The sequence below is a fragment of the Durio zibethinus genome, chromosome 2, assembly GCF_047325235.1.
Source record: "Durio zibethinus cultivar Kanyao isolate XHJ-2024 chromosome 2, ASM4732523v1, whole genome shotgun sequence".
NCBI classification, from domain to species: Eukaryota; Viridiplantae; Streptophyta; class Magnoliopsida; order Malvales; family Malvaceae; genus Durio; species Durio zibethinus.
In genome coordinates, this window is record NC_143163.1 from 4,276,892 (window position 1) to 4,297,580 (window position 20,689).

At 32.9% G+C, this 20,689-nt stretch overlaps 3 protein-coding genes across 10 annotated transcripts; all 3 read right to left on the reverse strand.

Moving 5' to 3' along the window:
* Positions 1 to 1,563: 1,563 nt before the first annotated feature.
* On the reverse strand, positions 1,564 to 4,161 carry LOC111308936 (ferredoxin--nitrite reductase, chloroplastic-like). 5 transcript variants are annotated; one of them, XR_016329405.1, is made up of 4 exons: positions 3,611 to 4,161; positions 3,024 to 3,378; positions 2,618 to 2,945; positions 1,564 to 2,484 (listed from the first exon to the last, which is right to left on the reverse strand). XR_016329405.1 is itself a non-coding variant. In XM_022907634.2 (4 exons), exons 1-3 carry the CDS (start codon positions 3,978 to 3,980, stop codon positions 2,638 to 2,640), a joined length of 999 nt encoding a protein of 332 aa, XP_022763369.2. In that variant the 5' UTR covers positions 3,981 to 4,138; the 3' UTR covers positions 1,564 to 2,484; positions 2,618 to 2,637. The 5 variants fall into 5 exon arrangements, 3 of the variants coding, with proteins under 3 accessions (XP_022763369.2, XP_089602837.1, XP_089602842.1); XM_022907634.2 differs by having other exon boundaries at positions 2,618 to 2,911; positions 3,611 to 4,138; XM_089746711.1 differs by having other exon boundaries at positions 2,618 to 2,911; positions 3,611 to 4,116.
* Positions 4,162 to 8,222: 4,061 nt separating this feature from the next.
* On the reverse strand, positions 8,223 to 14,062 carry LOC111308938 (glycoprotein 3-alpha-L-fucosyltransferase FUT11-like). 2 transcript variants are annotated; one of them, XM_022907639.2, is made up of 7 exons: positions 13,354 to 14,062; positions 12,213 to 12,373; positions 11,408 to 11,649; positions 10,171 to 10,275; positions 9,631 to 9,787; positions 9,233 to 9,460; positions 8,223 to 8,893 (listed from the first exon to the last, which is right to left on the reverse strand). In XM_022907639.2, exons 1-7 carry the CDS (start codon positions 13,735 to 13,737, stop codon positions 8,638 to 8,640), a joined length of 1,533 nt encoding a protein of 510 aa, XP_022763374.2. In that variant the 5' UTR covers positions 13,738 to 14,062; the 3' UTR covers positions 8,223 to 8,637. The 2 variants fall into 2 exon arrangements, with proteins under 2 accessions (XP_022763374.2, XP_022763375.2); XM_022907640.2 differs by having other exon boundaries at positions 8,372 to 8,873.
* A 2,342-nt stretch (positions 14,063 to 16,404) lies between these two features.
* On the reverse strand, positions 16,405 to 20,321 carry LOC111308937 (pentatricopeptide repeat-containing protein At4g33990-like). Of its 3 annotated transcripts, XM_089746734.1 has the most exons (3): positions 19,649 to 20,320; positions 19,013 to 19,110; positions 16,405 to 18,898 (listed from the first exon to the last, which is right to left on the reverse strand). In XM_089746734.1, the coding sequence occupies exons 1-3, from the start codon at positions 19,654 to 19,656 to the stop codon at positions 16,656 to 16,658; spliced, it is 2,349 nt and encodes a 782-aa protein (XP_089602860.1). In that variant the 5' UTR covers positions 19,657 to 20,320; the 3' UTR covers positions 16,405 to 16,655. The 3 variants fall into 3 exon arrangements, with proteins under 3 accessions (XP_089602860.1, XP_022763373.2, XP_022763372.2); XM_022907638.2 differs by having other exon boundaries at positions 16,405 to 19,110; positions 19,659 to 20,321; XM_022907637.2 differs by having other exon boundaries at positions 16,405 to 19,110.
* Between the last annotated feature and the right edge of the window lie 368 nt (positions 20,322 to 20,689).

Consider the following 20,689-nt stretch of genomic DNA (forward strand, 5'->3'; position numbering starts at 1 on the left):
TTGATTATTTACACTTGGAAGCTCACTCTCAGCCTGGTAATAAACTACATGTGAGCCCAAGGAGAAAACCCATTCACCAGGAAGAGTCCATTTGAAAGATAAAAAAATATATATGTCAAAGAAGAAGAACTGCTTGGCAGTTAGGAACTTAGGATGATATCCCAACCCTGATCCCTAGCCCATTATATGCGGCTGCGGCATACCAGGAGAGCCCCAAGCGCAAAATTGAAGCAATCTGAATATGTCCAATCTAAACCTAGTAAAAGACTTATCCGGATTAATATTTGATACATGTATGTATTTTATATATATTTGATATAAAATATTTGAAATATTAATATTTTATATATGCATCCGGATTAATATATGTATTTTATATATTATTAATCAACTAAATGTTACTATTTTATAAAAAATATGAAAAATTTTTAAAATTTAAAAGTCCTCAAAGATAAATATCGTTAAAATTTTCTTCTTAGAACGTAACAGATAACTTCCTCTTACTAAAGCATTTGAGCCACTACTGCCATATCTGAACTTTTAACCTTGTAACCCAGAACCGCCAAAAGCTCATCCATTCCACGGTCTTGTTGTGCGAATTCTTCCTCCCAAATCTTAGCATTTCCGGTTGTAGAACCACTGCAGAGGGATGAGCTACCGAAAGTTATGAAAAACTGTTGTTGAAGTTGATGAGATGGCAGGCTTGAAATCAAGATTCAAGAGATTTCTTGTATTGTTGTCTAGTTACGAAAAATTGGATTTGGGGATCTAATAATCTTTGGTACTTGCTTTTGGGTAGGGTACAAGAAAGGCTTAGTGCTTGTGCTCCTCCATTAAAGATTGCTGAAGGTTGAATGTGGTGTTCCTCCATCAAAGGTTGTTGAAGGCCGAGTGTGGTGGTTGGAGGGGTGACTAGTTGTGATTGACATGAATTATGATGGTAGCTAGGGTTCTTTTTGGTTAAATTGTTTAAATTAAATTAAAATTTTCCTTTTATCTAATATTTTTAGTGTTAATTATAACTTTGAATATTATTTTTATTCAATACTAATATTCACTTACAAAATTTGAACTCTTAAATTTAAATAATTTATCGAAGTTAATAAATAAATTTGTTCAATTAATTTAAAATTTCTAAGTTATAATTAAGATTTTGTAGAAAGTAGAAAAATAAATTAATTTTTCAAACAATGTTCAAGAATAAAATTTAAAGATATTTATCTACAAGAATTTTTAAATTTTTAAAATATGTTATTAATAAAATTATAACATTTAATTGATTGATAATGTATAAAATGTATAACTGTCAATGGATCAAATATAAACTCAATCTTTCACATTCTGTGTTGATATCATAATTCTCATAGCATCCTTAGATAGCTGGGGACTTGGGGTGAAGGTTTGTCTTTCTCCTGAAAGGAACTTAATCTGCTCCTAGAACAGGGTGATCGACATTAACCAAACAATTGGAAATATATTGCCAATAACTTTATTTTGATGCATGTGATCAAGATGTTATATATCATAAAAAAAAAAAAAAAAACCATCATCGTAGAGCGAGCATGTTAAAAAGTGGAGATGTTCACTTTGTCATCCCATTTATCAAAGTTTGTCCAGATGAATCCTCCAAATATCTTTTAGATGCTCCATTTTCTTCTCGAAAGGCATGCTTAGAATCCTTACATCATTCAATTTGACAGAAAAAAAAAATGGAAATCTAAAAGCAATGAATGAATTCATTGATCAATCTTCTCCTTCTTCCCTCTCTCTAGGGACAGCTCCAAAGTGTTCCATCAAAATGTCAGCAACTACAGGTACCGAGTTCTTACAAGGAACAGCCTTCTTATAAAGTTCTCCCAAATGCGAGTCACTCCCTATTCTCCCTCCCAAGAAGATATCTGCTGCTTCGCAAGGTTTCCCATTCTCATCCCTTGCCATGCACCCCATGAAACCTATATCAGCAACTTGAACCTGTCCGCAAGTATTAGGACAGCCCGTCCAGTGCATCCTAATCGGCCGGGTCACTGACACTAGCCTTTCCACCTCCTCAGTCACCTTCAAGGCTCTAGCCTTTGTCTCAATAATGGCTTGCCCACAAAATTGGTTGCCGGTACAAGCCACTAACCCTTTCATGAGAATACTTGGTTCTGGTGAAAACTTGTCTTTCAGTAGAGGCTCGTTAAGCAAGGCTTCTAATTTCGAGTTGTCAACGTTTGGAATTATGATGTTTTGCTCTACGGTAAGCCTGAGTTCGCCTGAGCCATATGTGTCAGCTAACCGGGCTAGTTCATCCATGTCATCTGCTTGGACTCGACCAACTGGAATGTGAATACCAACATAGCTAAAACCTTCTTGTTTCTGTGGATGGACACCAAGGTAGTCTCTCCTTTCCCATTGCTTTTGAACCAGGTCTTCAGAAGATGCTCTCTCTAACTCTTTCTGAGGCATTCTCTTGGCTACCTCTGATCTGAATACTTCAATGCCCTGCATTTTGACAAATTTTTGAAATGATCAGGATTTGATGCTTCAATAATTCAGGGAACAATGAATACAAAAAGATGGAAATAATGTAACCTTACGTACTAGCATAATAATTGAGAAAAACTGTGTTACTCACCAGTTCTTCAATCAGCCACATCATTCTTGTCTTCTGTCTGTTCTGTTGCCCCTGAAGCCAAGATCTCTATAGGCTTCTAGCACTGCTTTACACACTGGGATGACATCATCCGCCGAGACCCAAGCATCAAGAGGAATGGCCTCTTCACATCTCTTGGGGCTAAAGAACCCACCAACCAGCAAATTGAACCCAAAACGTCCATCTTTTGGGGCAGGCATGTAAGCAAGAACGTTGATATGGGGGTGTTCATAAAGATCATGAGTCCCCACAACACAAACATTCCACTTCCTTGGCCTGTTCAAACAAAACAACATTCCACTTCCTTGGCCTGTTCAAACAAAACACAATGTCCAAAATCAGACACATTATTTTCCAATGGAATCAGGGCCGTGTAAAAGGAAATTACAAGTTAGAGATGGTTGGATTGCCACGGGAATGGGCGGTAATAAATTGGGATAGCAAGTTCGTGTAAGGACGGGTATCAACAATCTCCTCCGGATCAATGCCAGCAAGAGGACTGCCAACAGGGTTTCTCACATTGTCCATGCCACTCTGTAGGCTTGTCAAGCCTACTTCTTCAAGTCCCTTGATTATTTCTGCCACATCAGGCAACACCACTACCCGAATTTGCCAGTTTTGCCTGGTTGTCACGTCGGCACACCCATCCTTCCCATATTTCCTTATCACACTAGCTAGGTATCGTGTTTGGGCACTTGTCGTTACACCATTCGGTAGCTTCAGTCTCATCATAAATCTACCATCTGCCATCAATAATAGAAGAATCTTACAACAACAACAACAACAAAATTATAACTCAGTTTCGCAAAACCCCATCAATATTATGGTACTGTAATTTTAATTATCAGAATCATGTGATCTTATAAGGAGCTGATCTGAGTCAACTTCAAAATATAAAATCCAAGAAATTCATGTTAAAACCAAAATCCAAATCAAGCAATAGAGAGAACAAGCTTTAGTAAGTGGTAAACTTACACTGATGCTTTCTCCTGTGGAACAAACCAAGCCACTTAAGTCTGACATCAATGTCATCCTTTGTATCCTTAGCCTTATCAATCTCCTCAATTGACATCTTAGCAAGTTCTTTAATCCCTCCTTCCATGAAAAGCTTCATGGGTTCTTTCTCAATCTTCACTTTCTCTTGAGGGTTGATGCCTTCTCTAAACTTCTCTTTCAACACAAAGTAGCCATCTCTCTCTTCTACTCTTGGCTCCAACCTCCCAGCATCCACCTCCACTGATGCTGGTGCTGTCGTTGGAGCAGCAAGAACCCATGTTTTAGGCCTGAAGGAGGAAGCAGATGGCAATGCTTGTGGTGCAAGTAAACGAACAGAAAAGGAAGACATTTGGGATAGTTGTTTGAAAAGTTGAAAATGAGATATAAAGAATTTGGAACAGCAAGAATTGTGGTGGTGGAAAGAGAAGTGAAGGGAGAGAAGTGTTTGGACATTTTTGTAATGGAAAGAAGGGGACCTCAAGAGAGGCGGAGAGGTTTTTTTTTGTTTTTTTGGTGGAAGAGGGGACTTTTGGATGGTGTCAAGGGTCAATTTAGTTGGTGGTAGTACATTGGAGGAAGAAGATGAGAAACATGACAGTTGATTTGTCTTTTATTTTTAAACAGTTTAGAGTTATATTCAGCGGCTATTCCTATCAATTTAGCCCAACTTTTTATTCTTTCTAAATTAAGAAAATTTTGCGTGAGGGAGTTAGTGAAATTTTTTATTAAAAATAAGTAAATTAAAATTAAAAATAAAATTAAAAATTAAAAATTAAAAATTTTTATTATGTAAATTAAACGAATAAAATTTAAAATTTTTTATATATTTATTAAATAGATATTTTTAGTAAAAATATTTATAAAATTTTTACAATTAAATAAATTTTGATAAATTTTGAATTATAAATAATATTTTTAATAATTTTTTATATATTATTAATTTTTACAATTAATTTTATCAATTTATTGATGATTTTTATAATTAATTTTATTAATTTATCTATTCAAAATTTTTATCAAAATTTTTTATATATTTACTTTTAATAAAAAATATTCACGAATTTTACTTATATAAATTCAGGTAAGTTTTATCTTTTTAAATTTAGCTATTATTAGATTATCAACAGATGACATGTGACCATGCGGATTTTTTTTTCTTTTCTCTCTCCTCTTATATTTTTTTTTAATCCTTGCTTCTTAGGAAAAATGGATAGAAACTTTTCAAGAGAACAACTATAAATGACGTATAAAGCATTCAATTCATTAAAAAAAAAAAAATCTTAACACTTTTTATTGGCTTCTGCCTTAATTTGCTACCGATTAAAGTCAACGGGTTTGGCCTCTGGTTTCTGCATTTGATTGCTTGTCCATTTAACCTTTGACCTTATAATCTAATGTCCTAATGATTTTGAGATTATAAGACTGTAGAGTATTTTAAAATTAAAAAAAAAAAATTATCATTAATCTGTTTTAAAGTATGATTGATCACTTAAAAATTTATAGTTTTAATAAAACTTTAAAAGCAGGTTTAAAATTTATAAAAAGATAAATTTTGATTTACAAAAATTAAGTTAAGTTTAAGAGTCGGTTATGTGTAGAAAAGAATTAGCACCCTCACAACACTCATAAATTGATATCATTTAATCATACGTTATTTTCGATATTTGATAAAATGATTTTGACTTAAAATTTAATATTAATTTCCTTCGTTTAAAAATATATATTTTTTTTGCTAAAATTTTTTATTTAAAAATATTAAGAAAAATTTTAAGTTAAAGAATTATCTTAAAATTCTCTAACATCTAGATAGAATTTAAGATAACTTTTTTTACTTGAGATTTAATACAATATCCCTTAAAATGAAATAACACTCTTTATAAAAGATAATTGTTAGTGACTCTCCAACATCTAAGTAAAGTACCAAGAATCATTTCTTTCGAAATATTATTTTTATTTTATTTTATAATATCACAAAATTTTTAAAAAATATATTATTCTTTTTTATTATAAAATATTTTATCACAAGTAGTAAATAAATAAAAAAATTAAAAACAGAAGAATGCAAATGATTGCCAATGATAACATAATAACATATGTATGTCAATGAATATTATGCAATACAAATAAATAAATTCTTAAGTATAATGAGATCACATTAATTTTTTAATATTTAGGTAAAATTTAGGTGTGATTATTTATATTTAAAATATTATTTTATTATTATACTTTTATTGTTTATATTAAGACATCACTGCCACCCCAAATTTTTTTTTTATTAATCATTATATTTTAAAATAATATTAAATTAATTTTAATATGAATACACAAAACTTAAAAACAAAAATTAATTCAGTAAACTCAAATAAAATTTGATGTCTACATCTAAAAAGGTCAATTTTCACGAGATGTACACTAATTGTTATTGTTAAAAATACTATAAATAATTTTATAGTAAAATGCCAAAGTAACAATGATGTGATCTCATTCTCATCATCCACAACATTTCTTCTCCATATCATCTGAAGCATAGTTAAATTAACATGAAAATTCGTGATTCACACTGATCATGTCACCATTCACTCGTATTATTAAAAATTTTATAGAGATCTTAAAAATTTTATATATAAATATATGACTCCTATCCCATTTTAGTGGACTTGGAGGTTGGGCAATGGTTTCTTCAAAGAATTGTAAAATTTACAAAATTTTATTAAAATTGTAAATTTTATAAAAAAATAAAAAATATTATACAAATTTGTTAGAATGACAGAATCCAAATCATTGAAGTAGATATATTTTTTATTAAAACAAAATCTCAAATAATTTACATTTCTTTAAAATAAAAGAAAATCGTATCACCAAGTAAAAAATAGCAAGGAATTAATATTCTTATTTCTTTTGCTTACAAATTAAAATTTCAAAAAAAAAAAAAAAAAAGGCTAGCGGCAGTCAAAAAAACAACCGCGCTCTACACCTTAAATTTTACGAAACTATATCATTTAACTTTTATAACTCAAAACCGGTTATTTACTTAATTAAAAACATATCATTTAAAATAATTATAATATAATTAATTAATCATAATTTAAAATTATATGAGATTTATCAAAATTTTATATAAAATTTATATTATAAATTCATACATAAATTTTTTATTATGATTAAATAATTATAAAATTATAATTATAAATTATAAATAAAATTTTATCTTATGAATAATTATATAAATTAATTAAATTAAATTTCAATTTTAATTATTATTAAATTCTATTTTAAAGTTAAAACTACTCCTCACTTTTGTAGGTGTAAGTAAATCTTAGGTGTACAGTATTTATTATTCCCGTCAGATTTTGCGCTCTTGTATTGGTGCAGTCCATTAAGGTGGTATTTGAAATGTTCTAAGAAAATGTTTTGTCCTTTTCTTCTCACAATCAAAGATATTAGGCTTATGATAACAGATTTCCGATTTTAAGTCGCCAAAGTTGAATGAGGTGATTTTACAAAATCTAGTGTTGAAACGCGGATATACTAACATAAAAAAAATGGGAAAAGAAAATTAGAAAAAAAGAGTTGCTTATGTTCTGGTAAAGTAACTGACGATGACCCACTCATTTTGTTTCTCTAATGGGAAAGAGAGAATAGATTTAAGAGTTAAAGAAACCTGAACCAGATGTTGATTATTAACCTTTAGAATGAGCCAAGAGGCACTTAACTTGACTCGCCGCCACCAGTTAAGCTCAATTTTTGTTTTCGGTTTCAATAGAAAATAAACATGGGGCCCGAAGTCACACAATCCTTCTTCCCTTGTTTTGGCACGCACCATGTTTTGCTCTTCAACCTCTCACTTGCTTTTTTTTTTTTTCTTTTTTTTCTGCTTTTTGGCTCATATTTTAATTTTTTATTTGAGAACGCCAATAACCGAAGCCAAGAGTAATATTTTACCATCAGATCACATAGTTGTTGACCACATTTTTATTTCATTTTCTCTCATTCATATTTTTATTTCATTTTCTCTCATTCAACATATTACATTTGTCTTTCTATGATTCTATGTTTCTTGTTGTTTGCCAGTAATTTCCTAGATGGATGAATACTATTTCATAAGAAAAGAACAAAGAAAAAAAAAGAAGATAAAGGGAGCAATTGAGATCGAGGGTCCAGAAATTTTGTAGTCAACAACCTAAGAAACTGCATGTTATACTAGTATTTAAAAAGGGTTGCAACTTGCAAACATTTAACCAGCCAAGAATATGCATAGGTCATTCTTGGAAGATTCTCCCCATTTACTTGCCTTCCCAGGGCACCGGCAGCTGACAGGTTTTATTTTTTACGGATGGTTCTCCTAGCTGAATTCCCCACACAAAAAGAGAGCAGAGGCTCCATCGTTGAGCCCCAGTTAATGGCTGAGACTGCATGGCCCAACAAAGTTTTGTTACTAAGAGCCGTATGAGACATTGCCTCGCCCAATCTTTGAGTGTATAAGGTTTGCGGAAGTGAACGATCAAAATGTCAGAATTCAGACAGTCGCTTTGCAGTACTATGTAATTATACCCTCTGAATTCACATTCTGAAGTAAAGGGAAGATGCAAAGTTGCAAATGAAAAAGCCAGATTGCTCCAGCATAAGTATTCACGAGTTATAACAGCGAAAGATTCACCAGGAACAACTTATACACGATGACTCTTTTAACATATCTAAAGTAAAACTAATTTATCCAATAATTTATCATGCTTGGAAGAATTTTGAAGCTAAAACTCAAAGGGTCAGATGCATTGTTTCGTGAGCTAAAACTAAATTGAGCCATTTGAAGCCATGCTCATCCCTATCAGCCATTACCTAGCAGCTCATCAATGTTAAAAAATCATGAGGTCCTTACAAGAAGCATTTGATGAAAGTAATAACCTACATAAGGTTACCTTGATCTTTCAGGAAATATTTTCAGCAAATAGTGCTGAAATGTGGAATCCATCGTCCAAGCACAAAGTTGAGATAATGCAACCTTCAATCTAGACAAATATGACTTCAAACTTTGCACAAGGGTTGTTTTCAATGTGGCTCCTAAGATCAGCATCCCCTTCGAACTTGAAGGTATATAAAGCCTGTCTCTGTGTCAAGCCAACAGGATATATTCTGTATACTTTTAGTTCATCTCCTCCTCTTATGCTTTTGGGTCTTTCCTGCTTCCAAATAGGCACGTGTTCCACAGACTTAAACTTCATAAGCACCGCAGCCTCCAAGGCCCCTAAAGTCAAATTGCCAGACCTGCTCATCAATGTCAGAAGTAAGGATTTCCTCCAGTTTCAAATTTTAAGAATCGATTAAAATTAGCTTCCACTGAGTGGAGATTGAATTACCACTCATCTCCACATTGACAAATTGGCTTATGCTTAAGAATTAAGATGCATGAGTCTTAACAAGGTAAAGTCAAAGATAAAATAGTCATGTATCATCAATTAGGTGAAATGAATGCAACACTAGATGATTTCAACTACTTTTCCACTGATTTTTATGTTTAAAGAAAGTCAAATCAAGTCTGGATAACAAGGATCAAAAAAATTGTTTTGTAACAATGTGCTAATAGCTAAAAAGTACAGGGGCTACCTCAAGAAAATAGAATCCATCTCAAACCTTCCTCGTTCTCTTACATATAAATGATACACGGTTTCTGATCCTCTGCTACACTTGCAGGGACGTTTTTTGAAGTCAGAGCTCCTTTCTTCTTTCTCTTGGATGACAGTTGCCAAGTGAATGCACAGACGGCATGACGAATGAACCACAGCCATATCCACAAGGGCCTTGAAAGAATCAGAAGGGCCTTCGTACTTCCACCTAATCCATGGTTATCTCATTGTCAACAAGCCCCCACATTAAGAAATCAAAATATAACTCAAACCATCAACAAACCTCATAAAAAGGGGAGCAGGGTGCATGTAACAATTCCATAATAAGAAATAGGTTTCTGGTAAACTAGCATATTTATTCCTGGGATTAAGCCACACCTTAATGATTGATTATAAGCATCAGGGTTTTCTGCAAGGTACTTCATTCTTTTTGCAACTGATTGAACATCCTCCAATTCCTTAATATGTAAAACTGAACCAGGAGAGGGGGCAAAATCTTCAATATTTGGAGCACCAATAACCACAGGTACAGTTCCTACAAAATTTTAACAGCTCCATTAATCAAATGGTGAAACTGAAAACACTGGTATCAAAACATTCATGTCCAAAATGAAAACACCTATGAATTCTTTCCAGCCCGAATCACAATTTTCTGGATCCTATTTCACAAAAGTCTTCCAGAAATTAGTTATAACAATTTCCAATTTTTGGCAAAACTTTATGCATTTATTATTTTATTCCAAAAGCGGAACTAATTCCCTAAGGAGATGATTAGGTTCAATTTAAGAGACTCAAGTAGAATGGAGTTTTGTAACATCGATCAAAAGGAACCAAGAATTGGAAAGAAATAATTTCTGCCTATGAAATCCTTTTGTCCTAATATAATGTTTAAAGGGCCATCAGAAATAATGTTCATACCTGCAACAAGAGACTGGAAAAATTTTTCCGTGACATAATCCTCCTCATTGGAGTTCTCAAAAGCCAAGCTAAACTTATAGCGTCTAAGAGCTTCCACTTTGTCCACTGCAAAATTTACATGAAATATATTCATAAACTACTTTACACAATGCACAAGCACATCATGAGGTGATAAGCAATTAACTAGTCACTGAAGTTTGTGCCTCAATCGACTCTCTCTGTTTAGGTTAAGAAAAAAAAAAAAATTTTATTTTCATTTTCTAGAAAATAGTTTTTATTTTCTATTTTTTGTTTTCTAAAAACTGTATTTGGTAACTGAAAATAAAACTTATTTTCTAAAAATGCAAAAACAAGAAAATAAATAAAATATTCAATAATATTACTATTAATGGCATCTAATTCTAAATATAAAAATATATTTATTAATTAATGACATTAAAAAGTGTTTCAATATGGTAACTTGCAAAACATAAGGAAAAAAATAATGTAGATCCCTTGTTTTCACAATTGAAAACTTTTTTTTTTTTGCTTTCATATTTTAACCCATTTTCATTTTTGTTTTCTAAAAATTTATTTTCATTTTCAATTATCAAACACATTTTAACTCATGTTTTTCATTTTCCAAGAAAATCAAAACAGAAAATCACTCTATTTTCTAAAACTAAACACTACCTAAACTTCTCATTTTATCAAAACAATTTCCCACAAACAGTCTTTTACTGAAATGGCCGACAACTCTTGTATAGCAATGGAAATAACAAGTTGGCATTGATATCCAGAGCAACTCATATGTATAGGTATAGATGCAGCATGTGTACTGCATTGAATATATGCATAGAATATTACAAATGATAATAGATAAAGAGGGAGAAACAGATTCATGAAGTGTGACCAGAATGGTTGAGCAGGCTGGAGTTGTATCATGGAAAAAATTTTAAGATCTCTCACTATTTTTGAGAAACCATAGTCATTATAAGAGTAATGCACTGTGGAGTTCCAGGTTGATTTAACCAGGTAAGAAATATAAAAACGAAACCTCAGGTATAGAGAACTGGTAACCTCATAAATGCAGTCAAGTATTTACACTAAAAGAAAACATAGACACTTGCCACTTCTAGTTTACCTATAGGAAGGGCCAAAAATTATAAAAAAATACAACATTTTACAGTTTAACATCAGACTGCATGTCAGTATATAATTAGGTTAACATCAAAAGCATAAGAAAAGAAAATCTCACCTCTTCCATCGCGATTTCTATGGCAACCACCATAAGAATCTATCTTGATATTCGCATTTTCAAGCCCAACAAGAGCTTCCAAACGAAAGTTGCGGGCACCACAGTTAGAAATGAAAGCAGCTGCAAGGGCCTTCTCAGTCTTTGGCATCACTGGTGCCATGATATCATACTCAGCCCATGAAAAATATCCAACAGGAACATCTGAAGAGAGGCTAGTTGTCATTACAATATCATAACCCCTCCTAATTGAAAAGGAAAAAAAAAATGAAACAGTTAGTTTTACAGAGACTTCCCCTTAATTAGAATCCACTTTAAGCCTAGCTCTGTAGGACACTTATCCAATGAAATAATTAGCACCTATCCAATAGTTAGAGGGAAAATAGTTCAGTTCATTTATACCAAACATTTCTACAACAGAAGCCAGCTTAATTACCAAAAGAAGCTAGTGCAATTACTGAATGTTTTTTGGCAAAATCTTACAAACTGTTATTAATGTGTAAAATATTATGGAAAATATAAGGACACATGTATAGCCATGTTGATGAGCCTAGATTCTTGGAAATATGTCAGTGTTGAAGCATCACAGTCACACTAACATCGGTGTCCACAGATCATAGCTTCTAAGAGTAATTCACAGAAAATATCTTATTTAATATTAAATTCACTTGTATAGAGGAGGCAAAGCCTTGTTAAAGAGAATATTGGGAAGAAATAAAGTACTTGATAGAGAATTGTCCCAAACATTCAGGGCACATTAGTGTTTGTTTCAAATGCATACAAGTCATTATAGATTGTGCTTACCCACCGTTGTGCCTGAGCAATATTATTCTCAGAATAGTAGGAAGCTGATTCCATTGAGCGCAGCACACTAGCAACTCCAGATTGATGAGGCAAACCAAAGGCAGCATCAGGTTTCTTACTGGAATCAAATCCAAACGTACAGCTCACAGAACAAGTTTTCCACTCCTACATACCACGAAGATGAAGTCAGCAATAAGTAAGAAGACATAATTAATGCTAAAACCAATTGGTTGGATTTACTAAACTCACCAAAGCCCACTAAGAAGTTTGACTTCTAAACAACATCAAATCTGGGAAGAATAATATGCAAAATTACCAGAACATTTTAGAGTGGACTAGCACCGGCATCATTTTAACACTTAGGATGTGTTTGATACACAAGATTATGATAGCATGGGATAAGATGATATTATGAATAGGATTAGATTAAATAATGTCATCCTATCTTGTGTTTGATGTACGCAAGGATTAGGATAAAATAATTTATTTATTGGTCAAAATTATTCTTCCTCAAATTATTGATGTAAGTTTTAAGGGTATAATAGGACAATGTAATAATCCCATGGATTAAAAATAATCCTTTCTTTCCACTTGGAGAGGATTTAATCATCCTATACCAAGAGGATGATTAATTCTCTTTGTAATCCTTACCCTTTCTTTAGATATAAACCAAACATAATATAGGATGATTATCATCCTACCCTATCTATCATCCTATGCACCAAACATAACCTTAATGAATAGATTAGAAAGAATGGAGAGAAAGGTCTAGGATAAACTTATATATATTTCTCAGACTTCCAGGATAATTCCTTTGGCCTTAAGAAATACTATGAAGACATGATCTTCACTCAAAAGCAATAATACAAAAACATTATTGTTGTCTGCATTTCCTACATGATTCTGTCAAATTGTGATAAAATGGGCAGATAGAATTTATCGGTAACCTCACAACTTCATAGATAAATCACTATGAAAAATTCACAATCTTAAAAGCTAAAGATTCAAAATCGAAACAGAAAATCATAATCGTGTTCAATACGCTATATTATCTAACGACCTTGCAAAGACCAAAAACAGACTTTGATCATACTATCATTTGACCTCAAAAAAAAAAAATTAAGAAGAAGAAATAGTTAAGAAACCTGCTCGCCACCAGAAACCCAGATGGGATCCTTGCCAAAATCCCTTGAATAAACCACGCCATCTTCTCTTTCAAGCCACTCCTCACAGCTCTCTTTAACTAAGTTCTGATCACCACCCAAAGCTTCAATCCCGAACTTTTCAACGCCAGCAACCTCTACTCCACCAGAAGATTGTGATTTATAGAACATCTCAGGCCATGAATCGAAAAAGGCAGCGTTTTTGGCCATGTCAAGACGACCAAGAAACGCAATTTCAGCTATGACCACAAGGGCCACAACGAAAGGCATCAAACTAGACCATTTTTTCTTGTTGGAAACAGATGTAGAAGATGGCAACCCTTCTGCTTGGGTTCTTGATCCTCTCAGATTTGAGATAATACCCATCAATCAAAAACAGGGTCTTTATCCCTGTCTCTCCCAATCTAACTCTTTGTTTTAAGGGGACGAAACAAAAAAAAAGACAAAAACAAAAACAAAAACAAAGGAGATAGTAAACCTGTTTCTTTGTTTTTTTTTTTTTTTTTGTAACGTTAAGAAGACAATGAAATGAAATTTCACGTTTGAAAGAAGATAAATTTTGGTTCTTGTTTAGGGGGTCCGATCTGTTTATGTTTGTGGAAAAAGTTGTTCAAGAGTGCGGAAGACAAAACAAGAAAGTTAATGACTTGGGATCGTTCAAAGGTCTACGGCTTTGTTAGGGCTGTGGTCTAGAAGGAGCGTTTGACTCCAGCTTTCAGCTAAATAGTATTCTGGGTTCTGGCCTTTTGGCATCGGACGATTATGTAATTGCAGAAGATTGTTCGGTGAGGGGTACTTAGAAAGACTCTTTAACTTGTTTGATTTCCTTCTTTTTTAGTAAAAAAAAAAAAAAATTATAAATACGACATTTTAAACTCCAAAACTATTAAACATTATCTCTTAAAAAATAACGATATAAATAAATTAAAATAAATTAGTAATATAATATTTTTTGAAAAAATAAGAGATTCATTTATATTATAAATTTTTTATTTTTTATTTTTGAATCAAAATAATTAAAATTACAAAATTATTTTAATTCAAATTAACAGTAAATTTAATTTTGATTAAAAATTAAAATATAATGCAAATAAATATTGAAACTTATATTAGCAACTAATTCTAAAATGTTTATTTGTTTATTTTAAAGTAAAGAGTCTTGCCCCCCCACCCCCCCCCCAAAAAAAAAAAAAAAAACAACTACTGAGTCTAATCAAAGTTACATTTTCCTAAAATATTATGAAGGTTTTTTTTTTTTTTTTTGGCATTGTTAAGATTATTGAAATTTGCCTACAAGTTTGAATTAGGCTGATAAACCAAACAAGCAGCAGTTAATTGGAGCTAAATAAGGAAATTAGTTATAGATTTCCATTTTTCACACTCCAAAACAGTGAATCATACCAAATCATTAAGGGTTATAAAAACTGAGATTCTCAGTTAAAGATCAGTAGATTCCAAAATTTTAAGCAACTCAAAAAAACTCAGCAGACTGTGACTGTCTATCCCAAAAAAGAAACATATGCACAAACAGAAATCTTATTAAAATGTTTTTATTATAATCTTCATTTTTTAAAAAAATAAATTAACGGCAACTTTTCTTCAATGAAGAGATATCCTCTTCTCTCTACTTTCCCTAATTTGATTTTCTAACTGAAAATAGAACCTTCATTATTAAAAAATAAAAAAATAAAAAATTGTCTGCAGTCAAAATATATTCTAAAATTGCCATATCACTAAAAACTAAACACAAAGATTTATAGATAAGAATAACTCAGGCAGAGCCATAATTTAAATTTAAAAAAATGAAAGGGAAATTACCGGTCTTGCGTCTGCAGTAGTATCTCTGAAGTTTTCAATGGTTACACCACAGTCAGAGGAGTCCGAGTTCGCTCGAGTCAACTCACTTACACAAGCCTGAGGATCCAAAAACAGAGCCGGAGAGGGAAAATTCCGGCGGAGATTATCTCCCATTGTATTTTTTTTTCTTTCAAATCGAACAAAAACGTGAAATTTGATTCACTTCAAAAGAAAAAATTGCTCCTTCAATTTAGCAGAGAAAATGGGAGGAAGAAAGAGAGGCGGTGCTGTTCAGTTATGGGGCCAATAAAGGGTCCACATGGCGACACTTTTACAAGTGTCAATACCACAGATAGGTGCCACGTCATCAAAAACGATAATATCCTCGGCCAACGTCAACCAGATATTTATTTTTCTTTCCGTATCATTTTTTTTCAATCACAATTATAATAATTTTTTTTTTTTATTCTAATCGTAATCAATTTTATTATCTAATCGGAGTTTTTTAAAACATTATTTTTAATCTAATCGTAATCAATCTCATTATCTAACTTTTTAAAGCAAGGTCCATTCTAAATTAATAAATTATAAAAAGCACCACCAATCATTTATGACCACGTAATAATGCTAGGCTTAAGATGTCAACTGATACTTTGTTTTTGAATTGTTTATAAATTTTGATTTCGTGTGGAAGTGTTTTTTTCATTTTTTTCTTTTGGGTTTTGTTATTTTTTAGCAATACTTTTGCGTTATTTTCATTAGGTAGAAACGAATTTTCTTTTTATTTCTATTAAAATCAAAATCTTTTATTTATTTATTTATTTTTTTTACAAAAGAGATCAATCATTTAAGGATAAAAAAATTATAAATATTAAAATTTTAATCTAAACTTACAAAATATTATATTTTTAAAATGATTACATAAATAAACTGATTTAGAATTTGTGAATGTTTTAAATATTTTATATAATCTCTAATTGCTATTAAACTTTATCTATCTGTTTCTAACTATTGTAAAAAGTATTGTTAGAAGAACAAGTTGGCAATTAGGAATACTTAGGAGTCAATAAAGTCAACTGTTTATCGACCATTTTTGTTTCCATGTTGGCCTGACACCTACTCCAGATAAGCACATGGACCTCCTCACATTTCTACCAAGCTGGCACCAGTGGGTGGTACTCAAGCAACAGCCGAGCGAATGCCAAAGAAATAAAGCACTGTAGTTAGACTTAAGAATGGCAAAAATTATGAACTTTATTATTAAGAGAAAAAATGTGGTCACCAAATCAGTTTGCAAGAAAACAACCTTCCCTGGTACATTATGGTTAAAAGCATTCATTTTCCTTTGGCCTTGTCTGATGATGTAGTTGTGGTCCAACTCAGACTTTTCTGATAATCAATCCAAGCTCCATCTCAACTGCTCAGCATATAAAGTGTACTCGATTCTTCTTGCAATCCAAGGTTGTTTCCTCGATTGTTTACTCATGTCACCAATAGTCCCCACAAGAGCAAACCCCATCTTTGAAGTGATGAAAACGGTTTGAATCCCTCACGATAATCTCTCTCTCTGTAATTTTTGATATGAATTTGGTTGCATTGTGGCAATCACCACAAACTCTCAGGTTCTTGAATATTCGGATAGGACTTTTAGGAGGAGTTTTAATAATTCCGAATGCAATTGCCAATCTCTCACTATGACTCATAAGGATATGCTCCTTCTCATCCTCCTCAACATCCTGCAACACAAAACTGTAGTCTGGAACATAACCTAGGCTTTTCATTTTATCAGTCAAACACCTCAACTCCTTGTATATCTCCTCACATTTTGGATGGCTTTGATTTCCAGTATAAAAGACATCAACCTTGTTATTCACCTCGATTGAGCTCCATCCAGGAGTCTTCCTCAATCCCCTATCTCTAGCCACCGCTCGTACTTTATCCACTCCCTCCCATTTCCCAATATTTGCATAGATGTTTGACAACAAAACGTAGTACCCAACATTCTCGGAATCCACTTCAAACAAGCGATTTGAAGCAAAGGCGCCCAAATCAATGTTTCCATGTATTCTACAAGCACCAAGAAGTGCACCCCATACAGATGCATCAGGCTTTACTGGCATGTTTTTTATAAAATTATATGCCATTTCTAGATGCCCAGCTCGACCAAATAAATCTACCATACAGCCATAATGCTTCAAAATAGGCTTAATCCCATACTCTTCTTGCATCACATGAAAGCACCGTTGACCCTCTTCAACCAAACCTGAATGGCTACATGCTGAGAGCAGAGATACAAAAGTTATGTGATCTGGCTTCACCCCCTCTTCTCGCATTTCTCTAAATAGCTTCAGAGCTTTCTCAGCATGCCCATGAATTCCATGACAAGATATTATGGCATTCCATGGGACAGAAGTCATTTTGGGTACTTCAAAAAACAAGGACATAGCATCATCTAATTTCCCACATTTTCCATACATGTCAATGAGGCAGGTTCCCACAAAGATATCCAAATAGAGAGAATTCTTAATCAGCTGGCCATGAATTCTCATCCCCTGTTTCAAGGCTCCTACGTTAGAATATGCAGGTAGAATGCTCACCCAAGTTCCTTGGTTTGGTGTTATCTCCTTGCACTCTTGCATCATGCCAAATGCTTCAATTGCCTCACTTGCCAAACCATTTTGAGCATAACCAGTGATCAAAGTGTTCCAAGATACCACATCTTTAACTGGGAGGGCTTCAAAAACTGCACGTGCAGAATCCATAACTCCCAATTTAGCGTACATGTCCACCACAGAATTTCCAGAGATGACATCTTTCAGAATCCAACCTCTCCTCATGACAAATCCATGGACAGACTTACAACTCGGAGAATCACTTAATTGAGCAACAATAGATGATAAACTCACCAGCGTCAGATAATCAGGACTAGTTCCAATTAGTTGCATGTTGTAGAATAAACCAAGTGCTCCATTTGGATCATCATTCTGCTCATAGGCAGCAATTATCGAATTCCAGGAGACCACATCCCTTATTACCATGTGATCAAAAACCTTCTGTGCATGCTCCAATTTGCCAACTTTGGCATACATGTTAATCAAAGCATTAGACACAAACAAATCAAATTCCAACCCATGTTTTATAGCATATAAATGAATCAACATTCCATTTAATATATCATCTAATTGTGCACAAATAGGAAGAATGCTAACTATTGTAACTGGATCCATTTTTACCCCTTCCAATCTCATCTCATTCAGAACATCTAATGCCTCTGCAGCATTGCCATTTTGACAGTATCCAGAAATCATTGCATTCCAAGAACCAATATCTCGTACTGGCATATCATCAAACAATTTGCAAGCAGAGCCTACAATTCCAAACCGGGTATACATATGGACCAAGGAAGCGGTAACAAAGACATCCCACTCAAAGCCCAGTTTTAGTACCAAGCAATGTATCCTCATTCCATCAAGTGGAATTTTACAAGCTTTTAGCACAGGAGCAAAAGTGTAGAAATCAGGTCGAAGATCAGAGGTCAAGAAAAACTGATAGAAACAATCTACAGCTTCCCGAAAATAACCACTGCGAACATAAGCAGAAACCATAGAATTCCAGGTATAGACATCTTTGATGGGGATATGATCGAAAGTGCGACGTGAGAATGAGACATCACCAAGGTAAGAATAAATATTAACAAGCTTGGCAGAGAAAAAAATGCTTTGAGCTTTCCCTGAAACCACAACAAGAGCGTGAAGGTGCTTAGCAAGGTGCAACCGTTTGCAAGATTTGAACAGACGATTGAAATCAACTGCTTTGCAACCGTCTTCATAACCATCTGACGTACTTTGTAGAGAATTTGAAGCTGCTGAAAACAAGGTGAAACGCACTTGAAGTGATGGCAAGATTTTTGATATATGCCTACCTCTGTAGGTTGGCACCAACCTGAGTAAAATAGATAATGCATAAAGCATTCTGCAAATTGAGAAAAAATTTAAATACAAAATATGGGCTAATTCTAACAATTACTCAACACAAAAGACCCGTTGATGTCCACGATGAAACTCTGTTCTACTTTTAACTAGTTTAGATTAAGGGCAATATCATTACTGTCTGATCAAATAACTCCAGATTCGAGACAAGAAACTCTAAGACAAAAGAATTGAAAATCATGAGGAAAAAATTATATCTACTTAACACAGAAGAATAACCCAAATAGATTCCATGATTCACTACCATACCCAATTTCCAGAATTCAAGTTAGATATTTTTGCAAATCTGAAGTGGTGAAATTAACCAGAATCAACAAGATTTCTGTAGTTTTTGAAGTGATTTACACCCTCATTTTCTCTAACCTATCTCAAGCTCCAAGCGCTCTAAATCAAGTAGACATATATTCCAAGAATGAACTAAATGCAAAAGCACACATAAAGTCCCTCAAGTTCTAAATGGAAGCAAGAAGAAATGAGTGGGATAATTATACCTGAACATACATGTAGTTGTTATTATGAAGGATATGTAGGAACTTTTAGAGTAAATTCCGAATATGGTGGTGCTGATTTCCAGAGTGGAAGGTTGGCCTACTAGGGTTTAAGTCGTTCGGAGATGGAGAGGAAGGGTTTGGATTGGGCTTGGGCTACGTGAGTGGAGGTTGAGCTTCAAAATTTTTTTCTGGGTCAGGCTGTTGCGATCTGGAAACTAGGTCCAGTAATTCCTTTCTAAGAATCTTTTCACCAATTCCTCATTCTTTTTTTTGTAAATTATAATGCAATCATGATCCACAAAACCGTACTCAAACATATATATATATATATATATATATAGAATTCAACCTTAATTTTCTTTTATTACAGCACAAATTCTTATAAGCATCTGGAAATCGAATTCTTTTAGTAATGAGAAAATTCATATAATCATTTTTTGAAAAATAAAATTTAAAAATAAATATAAAATTAAATTTTAATACTTATAATATTTTTTATTTTCAAAAAGATAAATTATTTATTGAAAGTAATATGTTAATGATCTTCCAAAGAAGAAACAGGATTGTCAGACCCATCTGGATCGATGCACTACTTTTTTGTACAGCATGGGACCTGATGGCAAAAGAGAGAAACTCACGGTTTTGCAGGAGACTTTCTTAGTGGAACAAGGAATACGCGAGGTTTTATTAATATCCTAATTTCAATTTTTAAAATTAAAAATAAAAATAAAAAACAAATTTATTGTATTTAATTAAAAAAAAAGAATTGAAAATGCCTTTTTCTCTTTTTTATTTGTACTGCAAGTAAATATTGCCTAATTTGACTTGTACTACTACTGTGCCTTACTTTGTCCGCATTCCTAAAGAGATCAAATTGGGTAGCTTTTATTCCACGGCCATTTTGGTACTATTGTTCCCATATCTTAAACTTTCCAAAGCAAAATTTTTTACCATGGCATTACCCAAATCTAATAAAAACAATACAATTTATAAACTCGTCAATTGCATCATCAAATTGCAATAAAAATCAAACTAGTACTT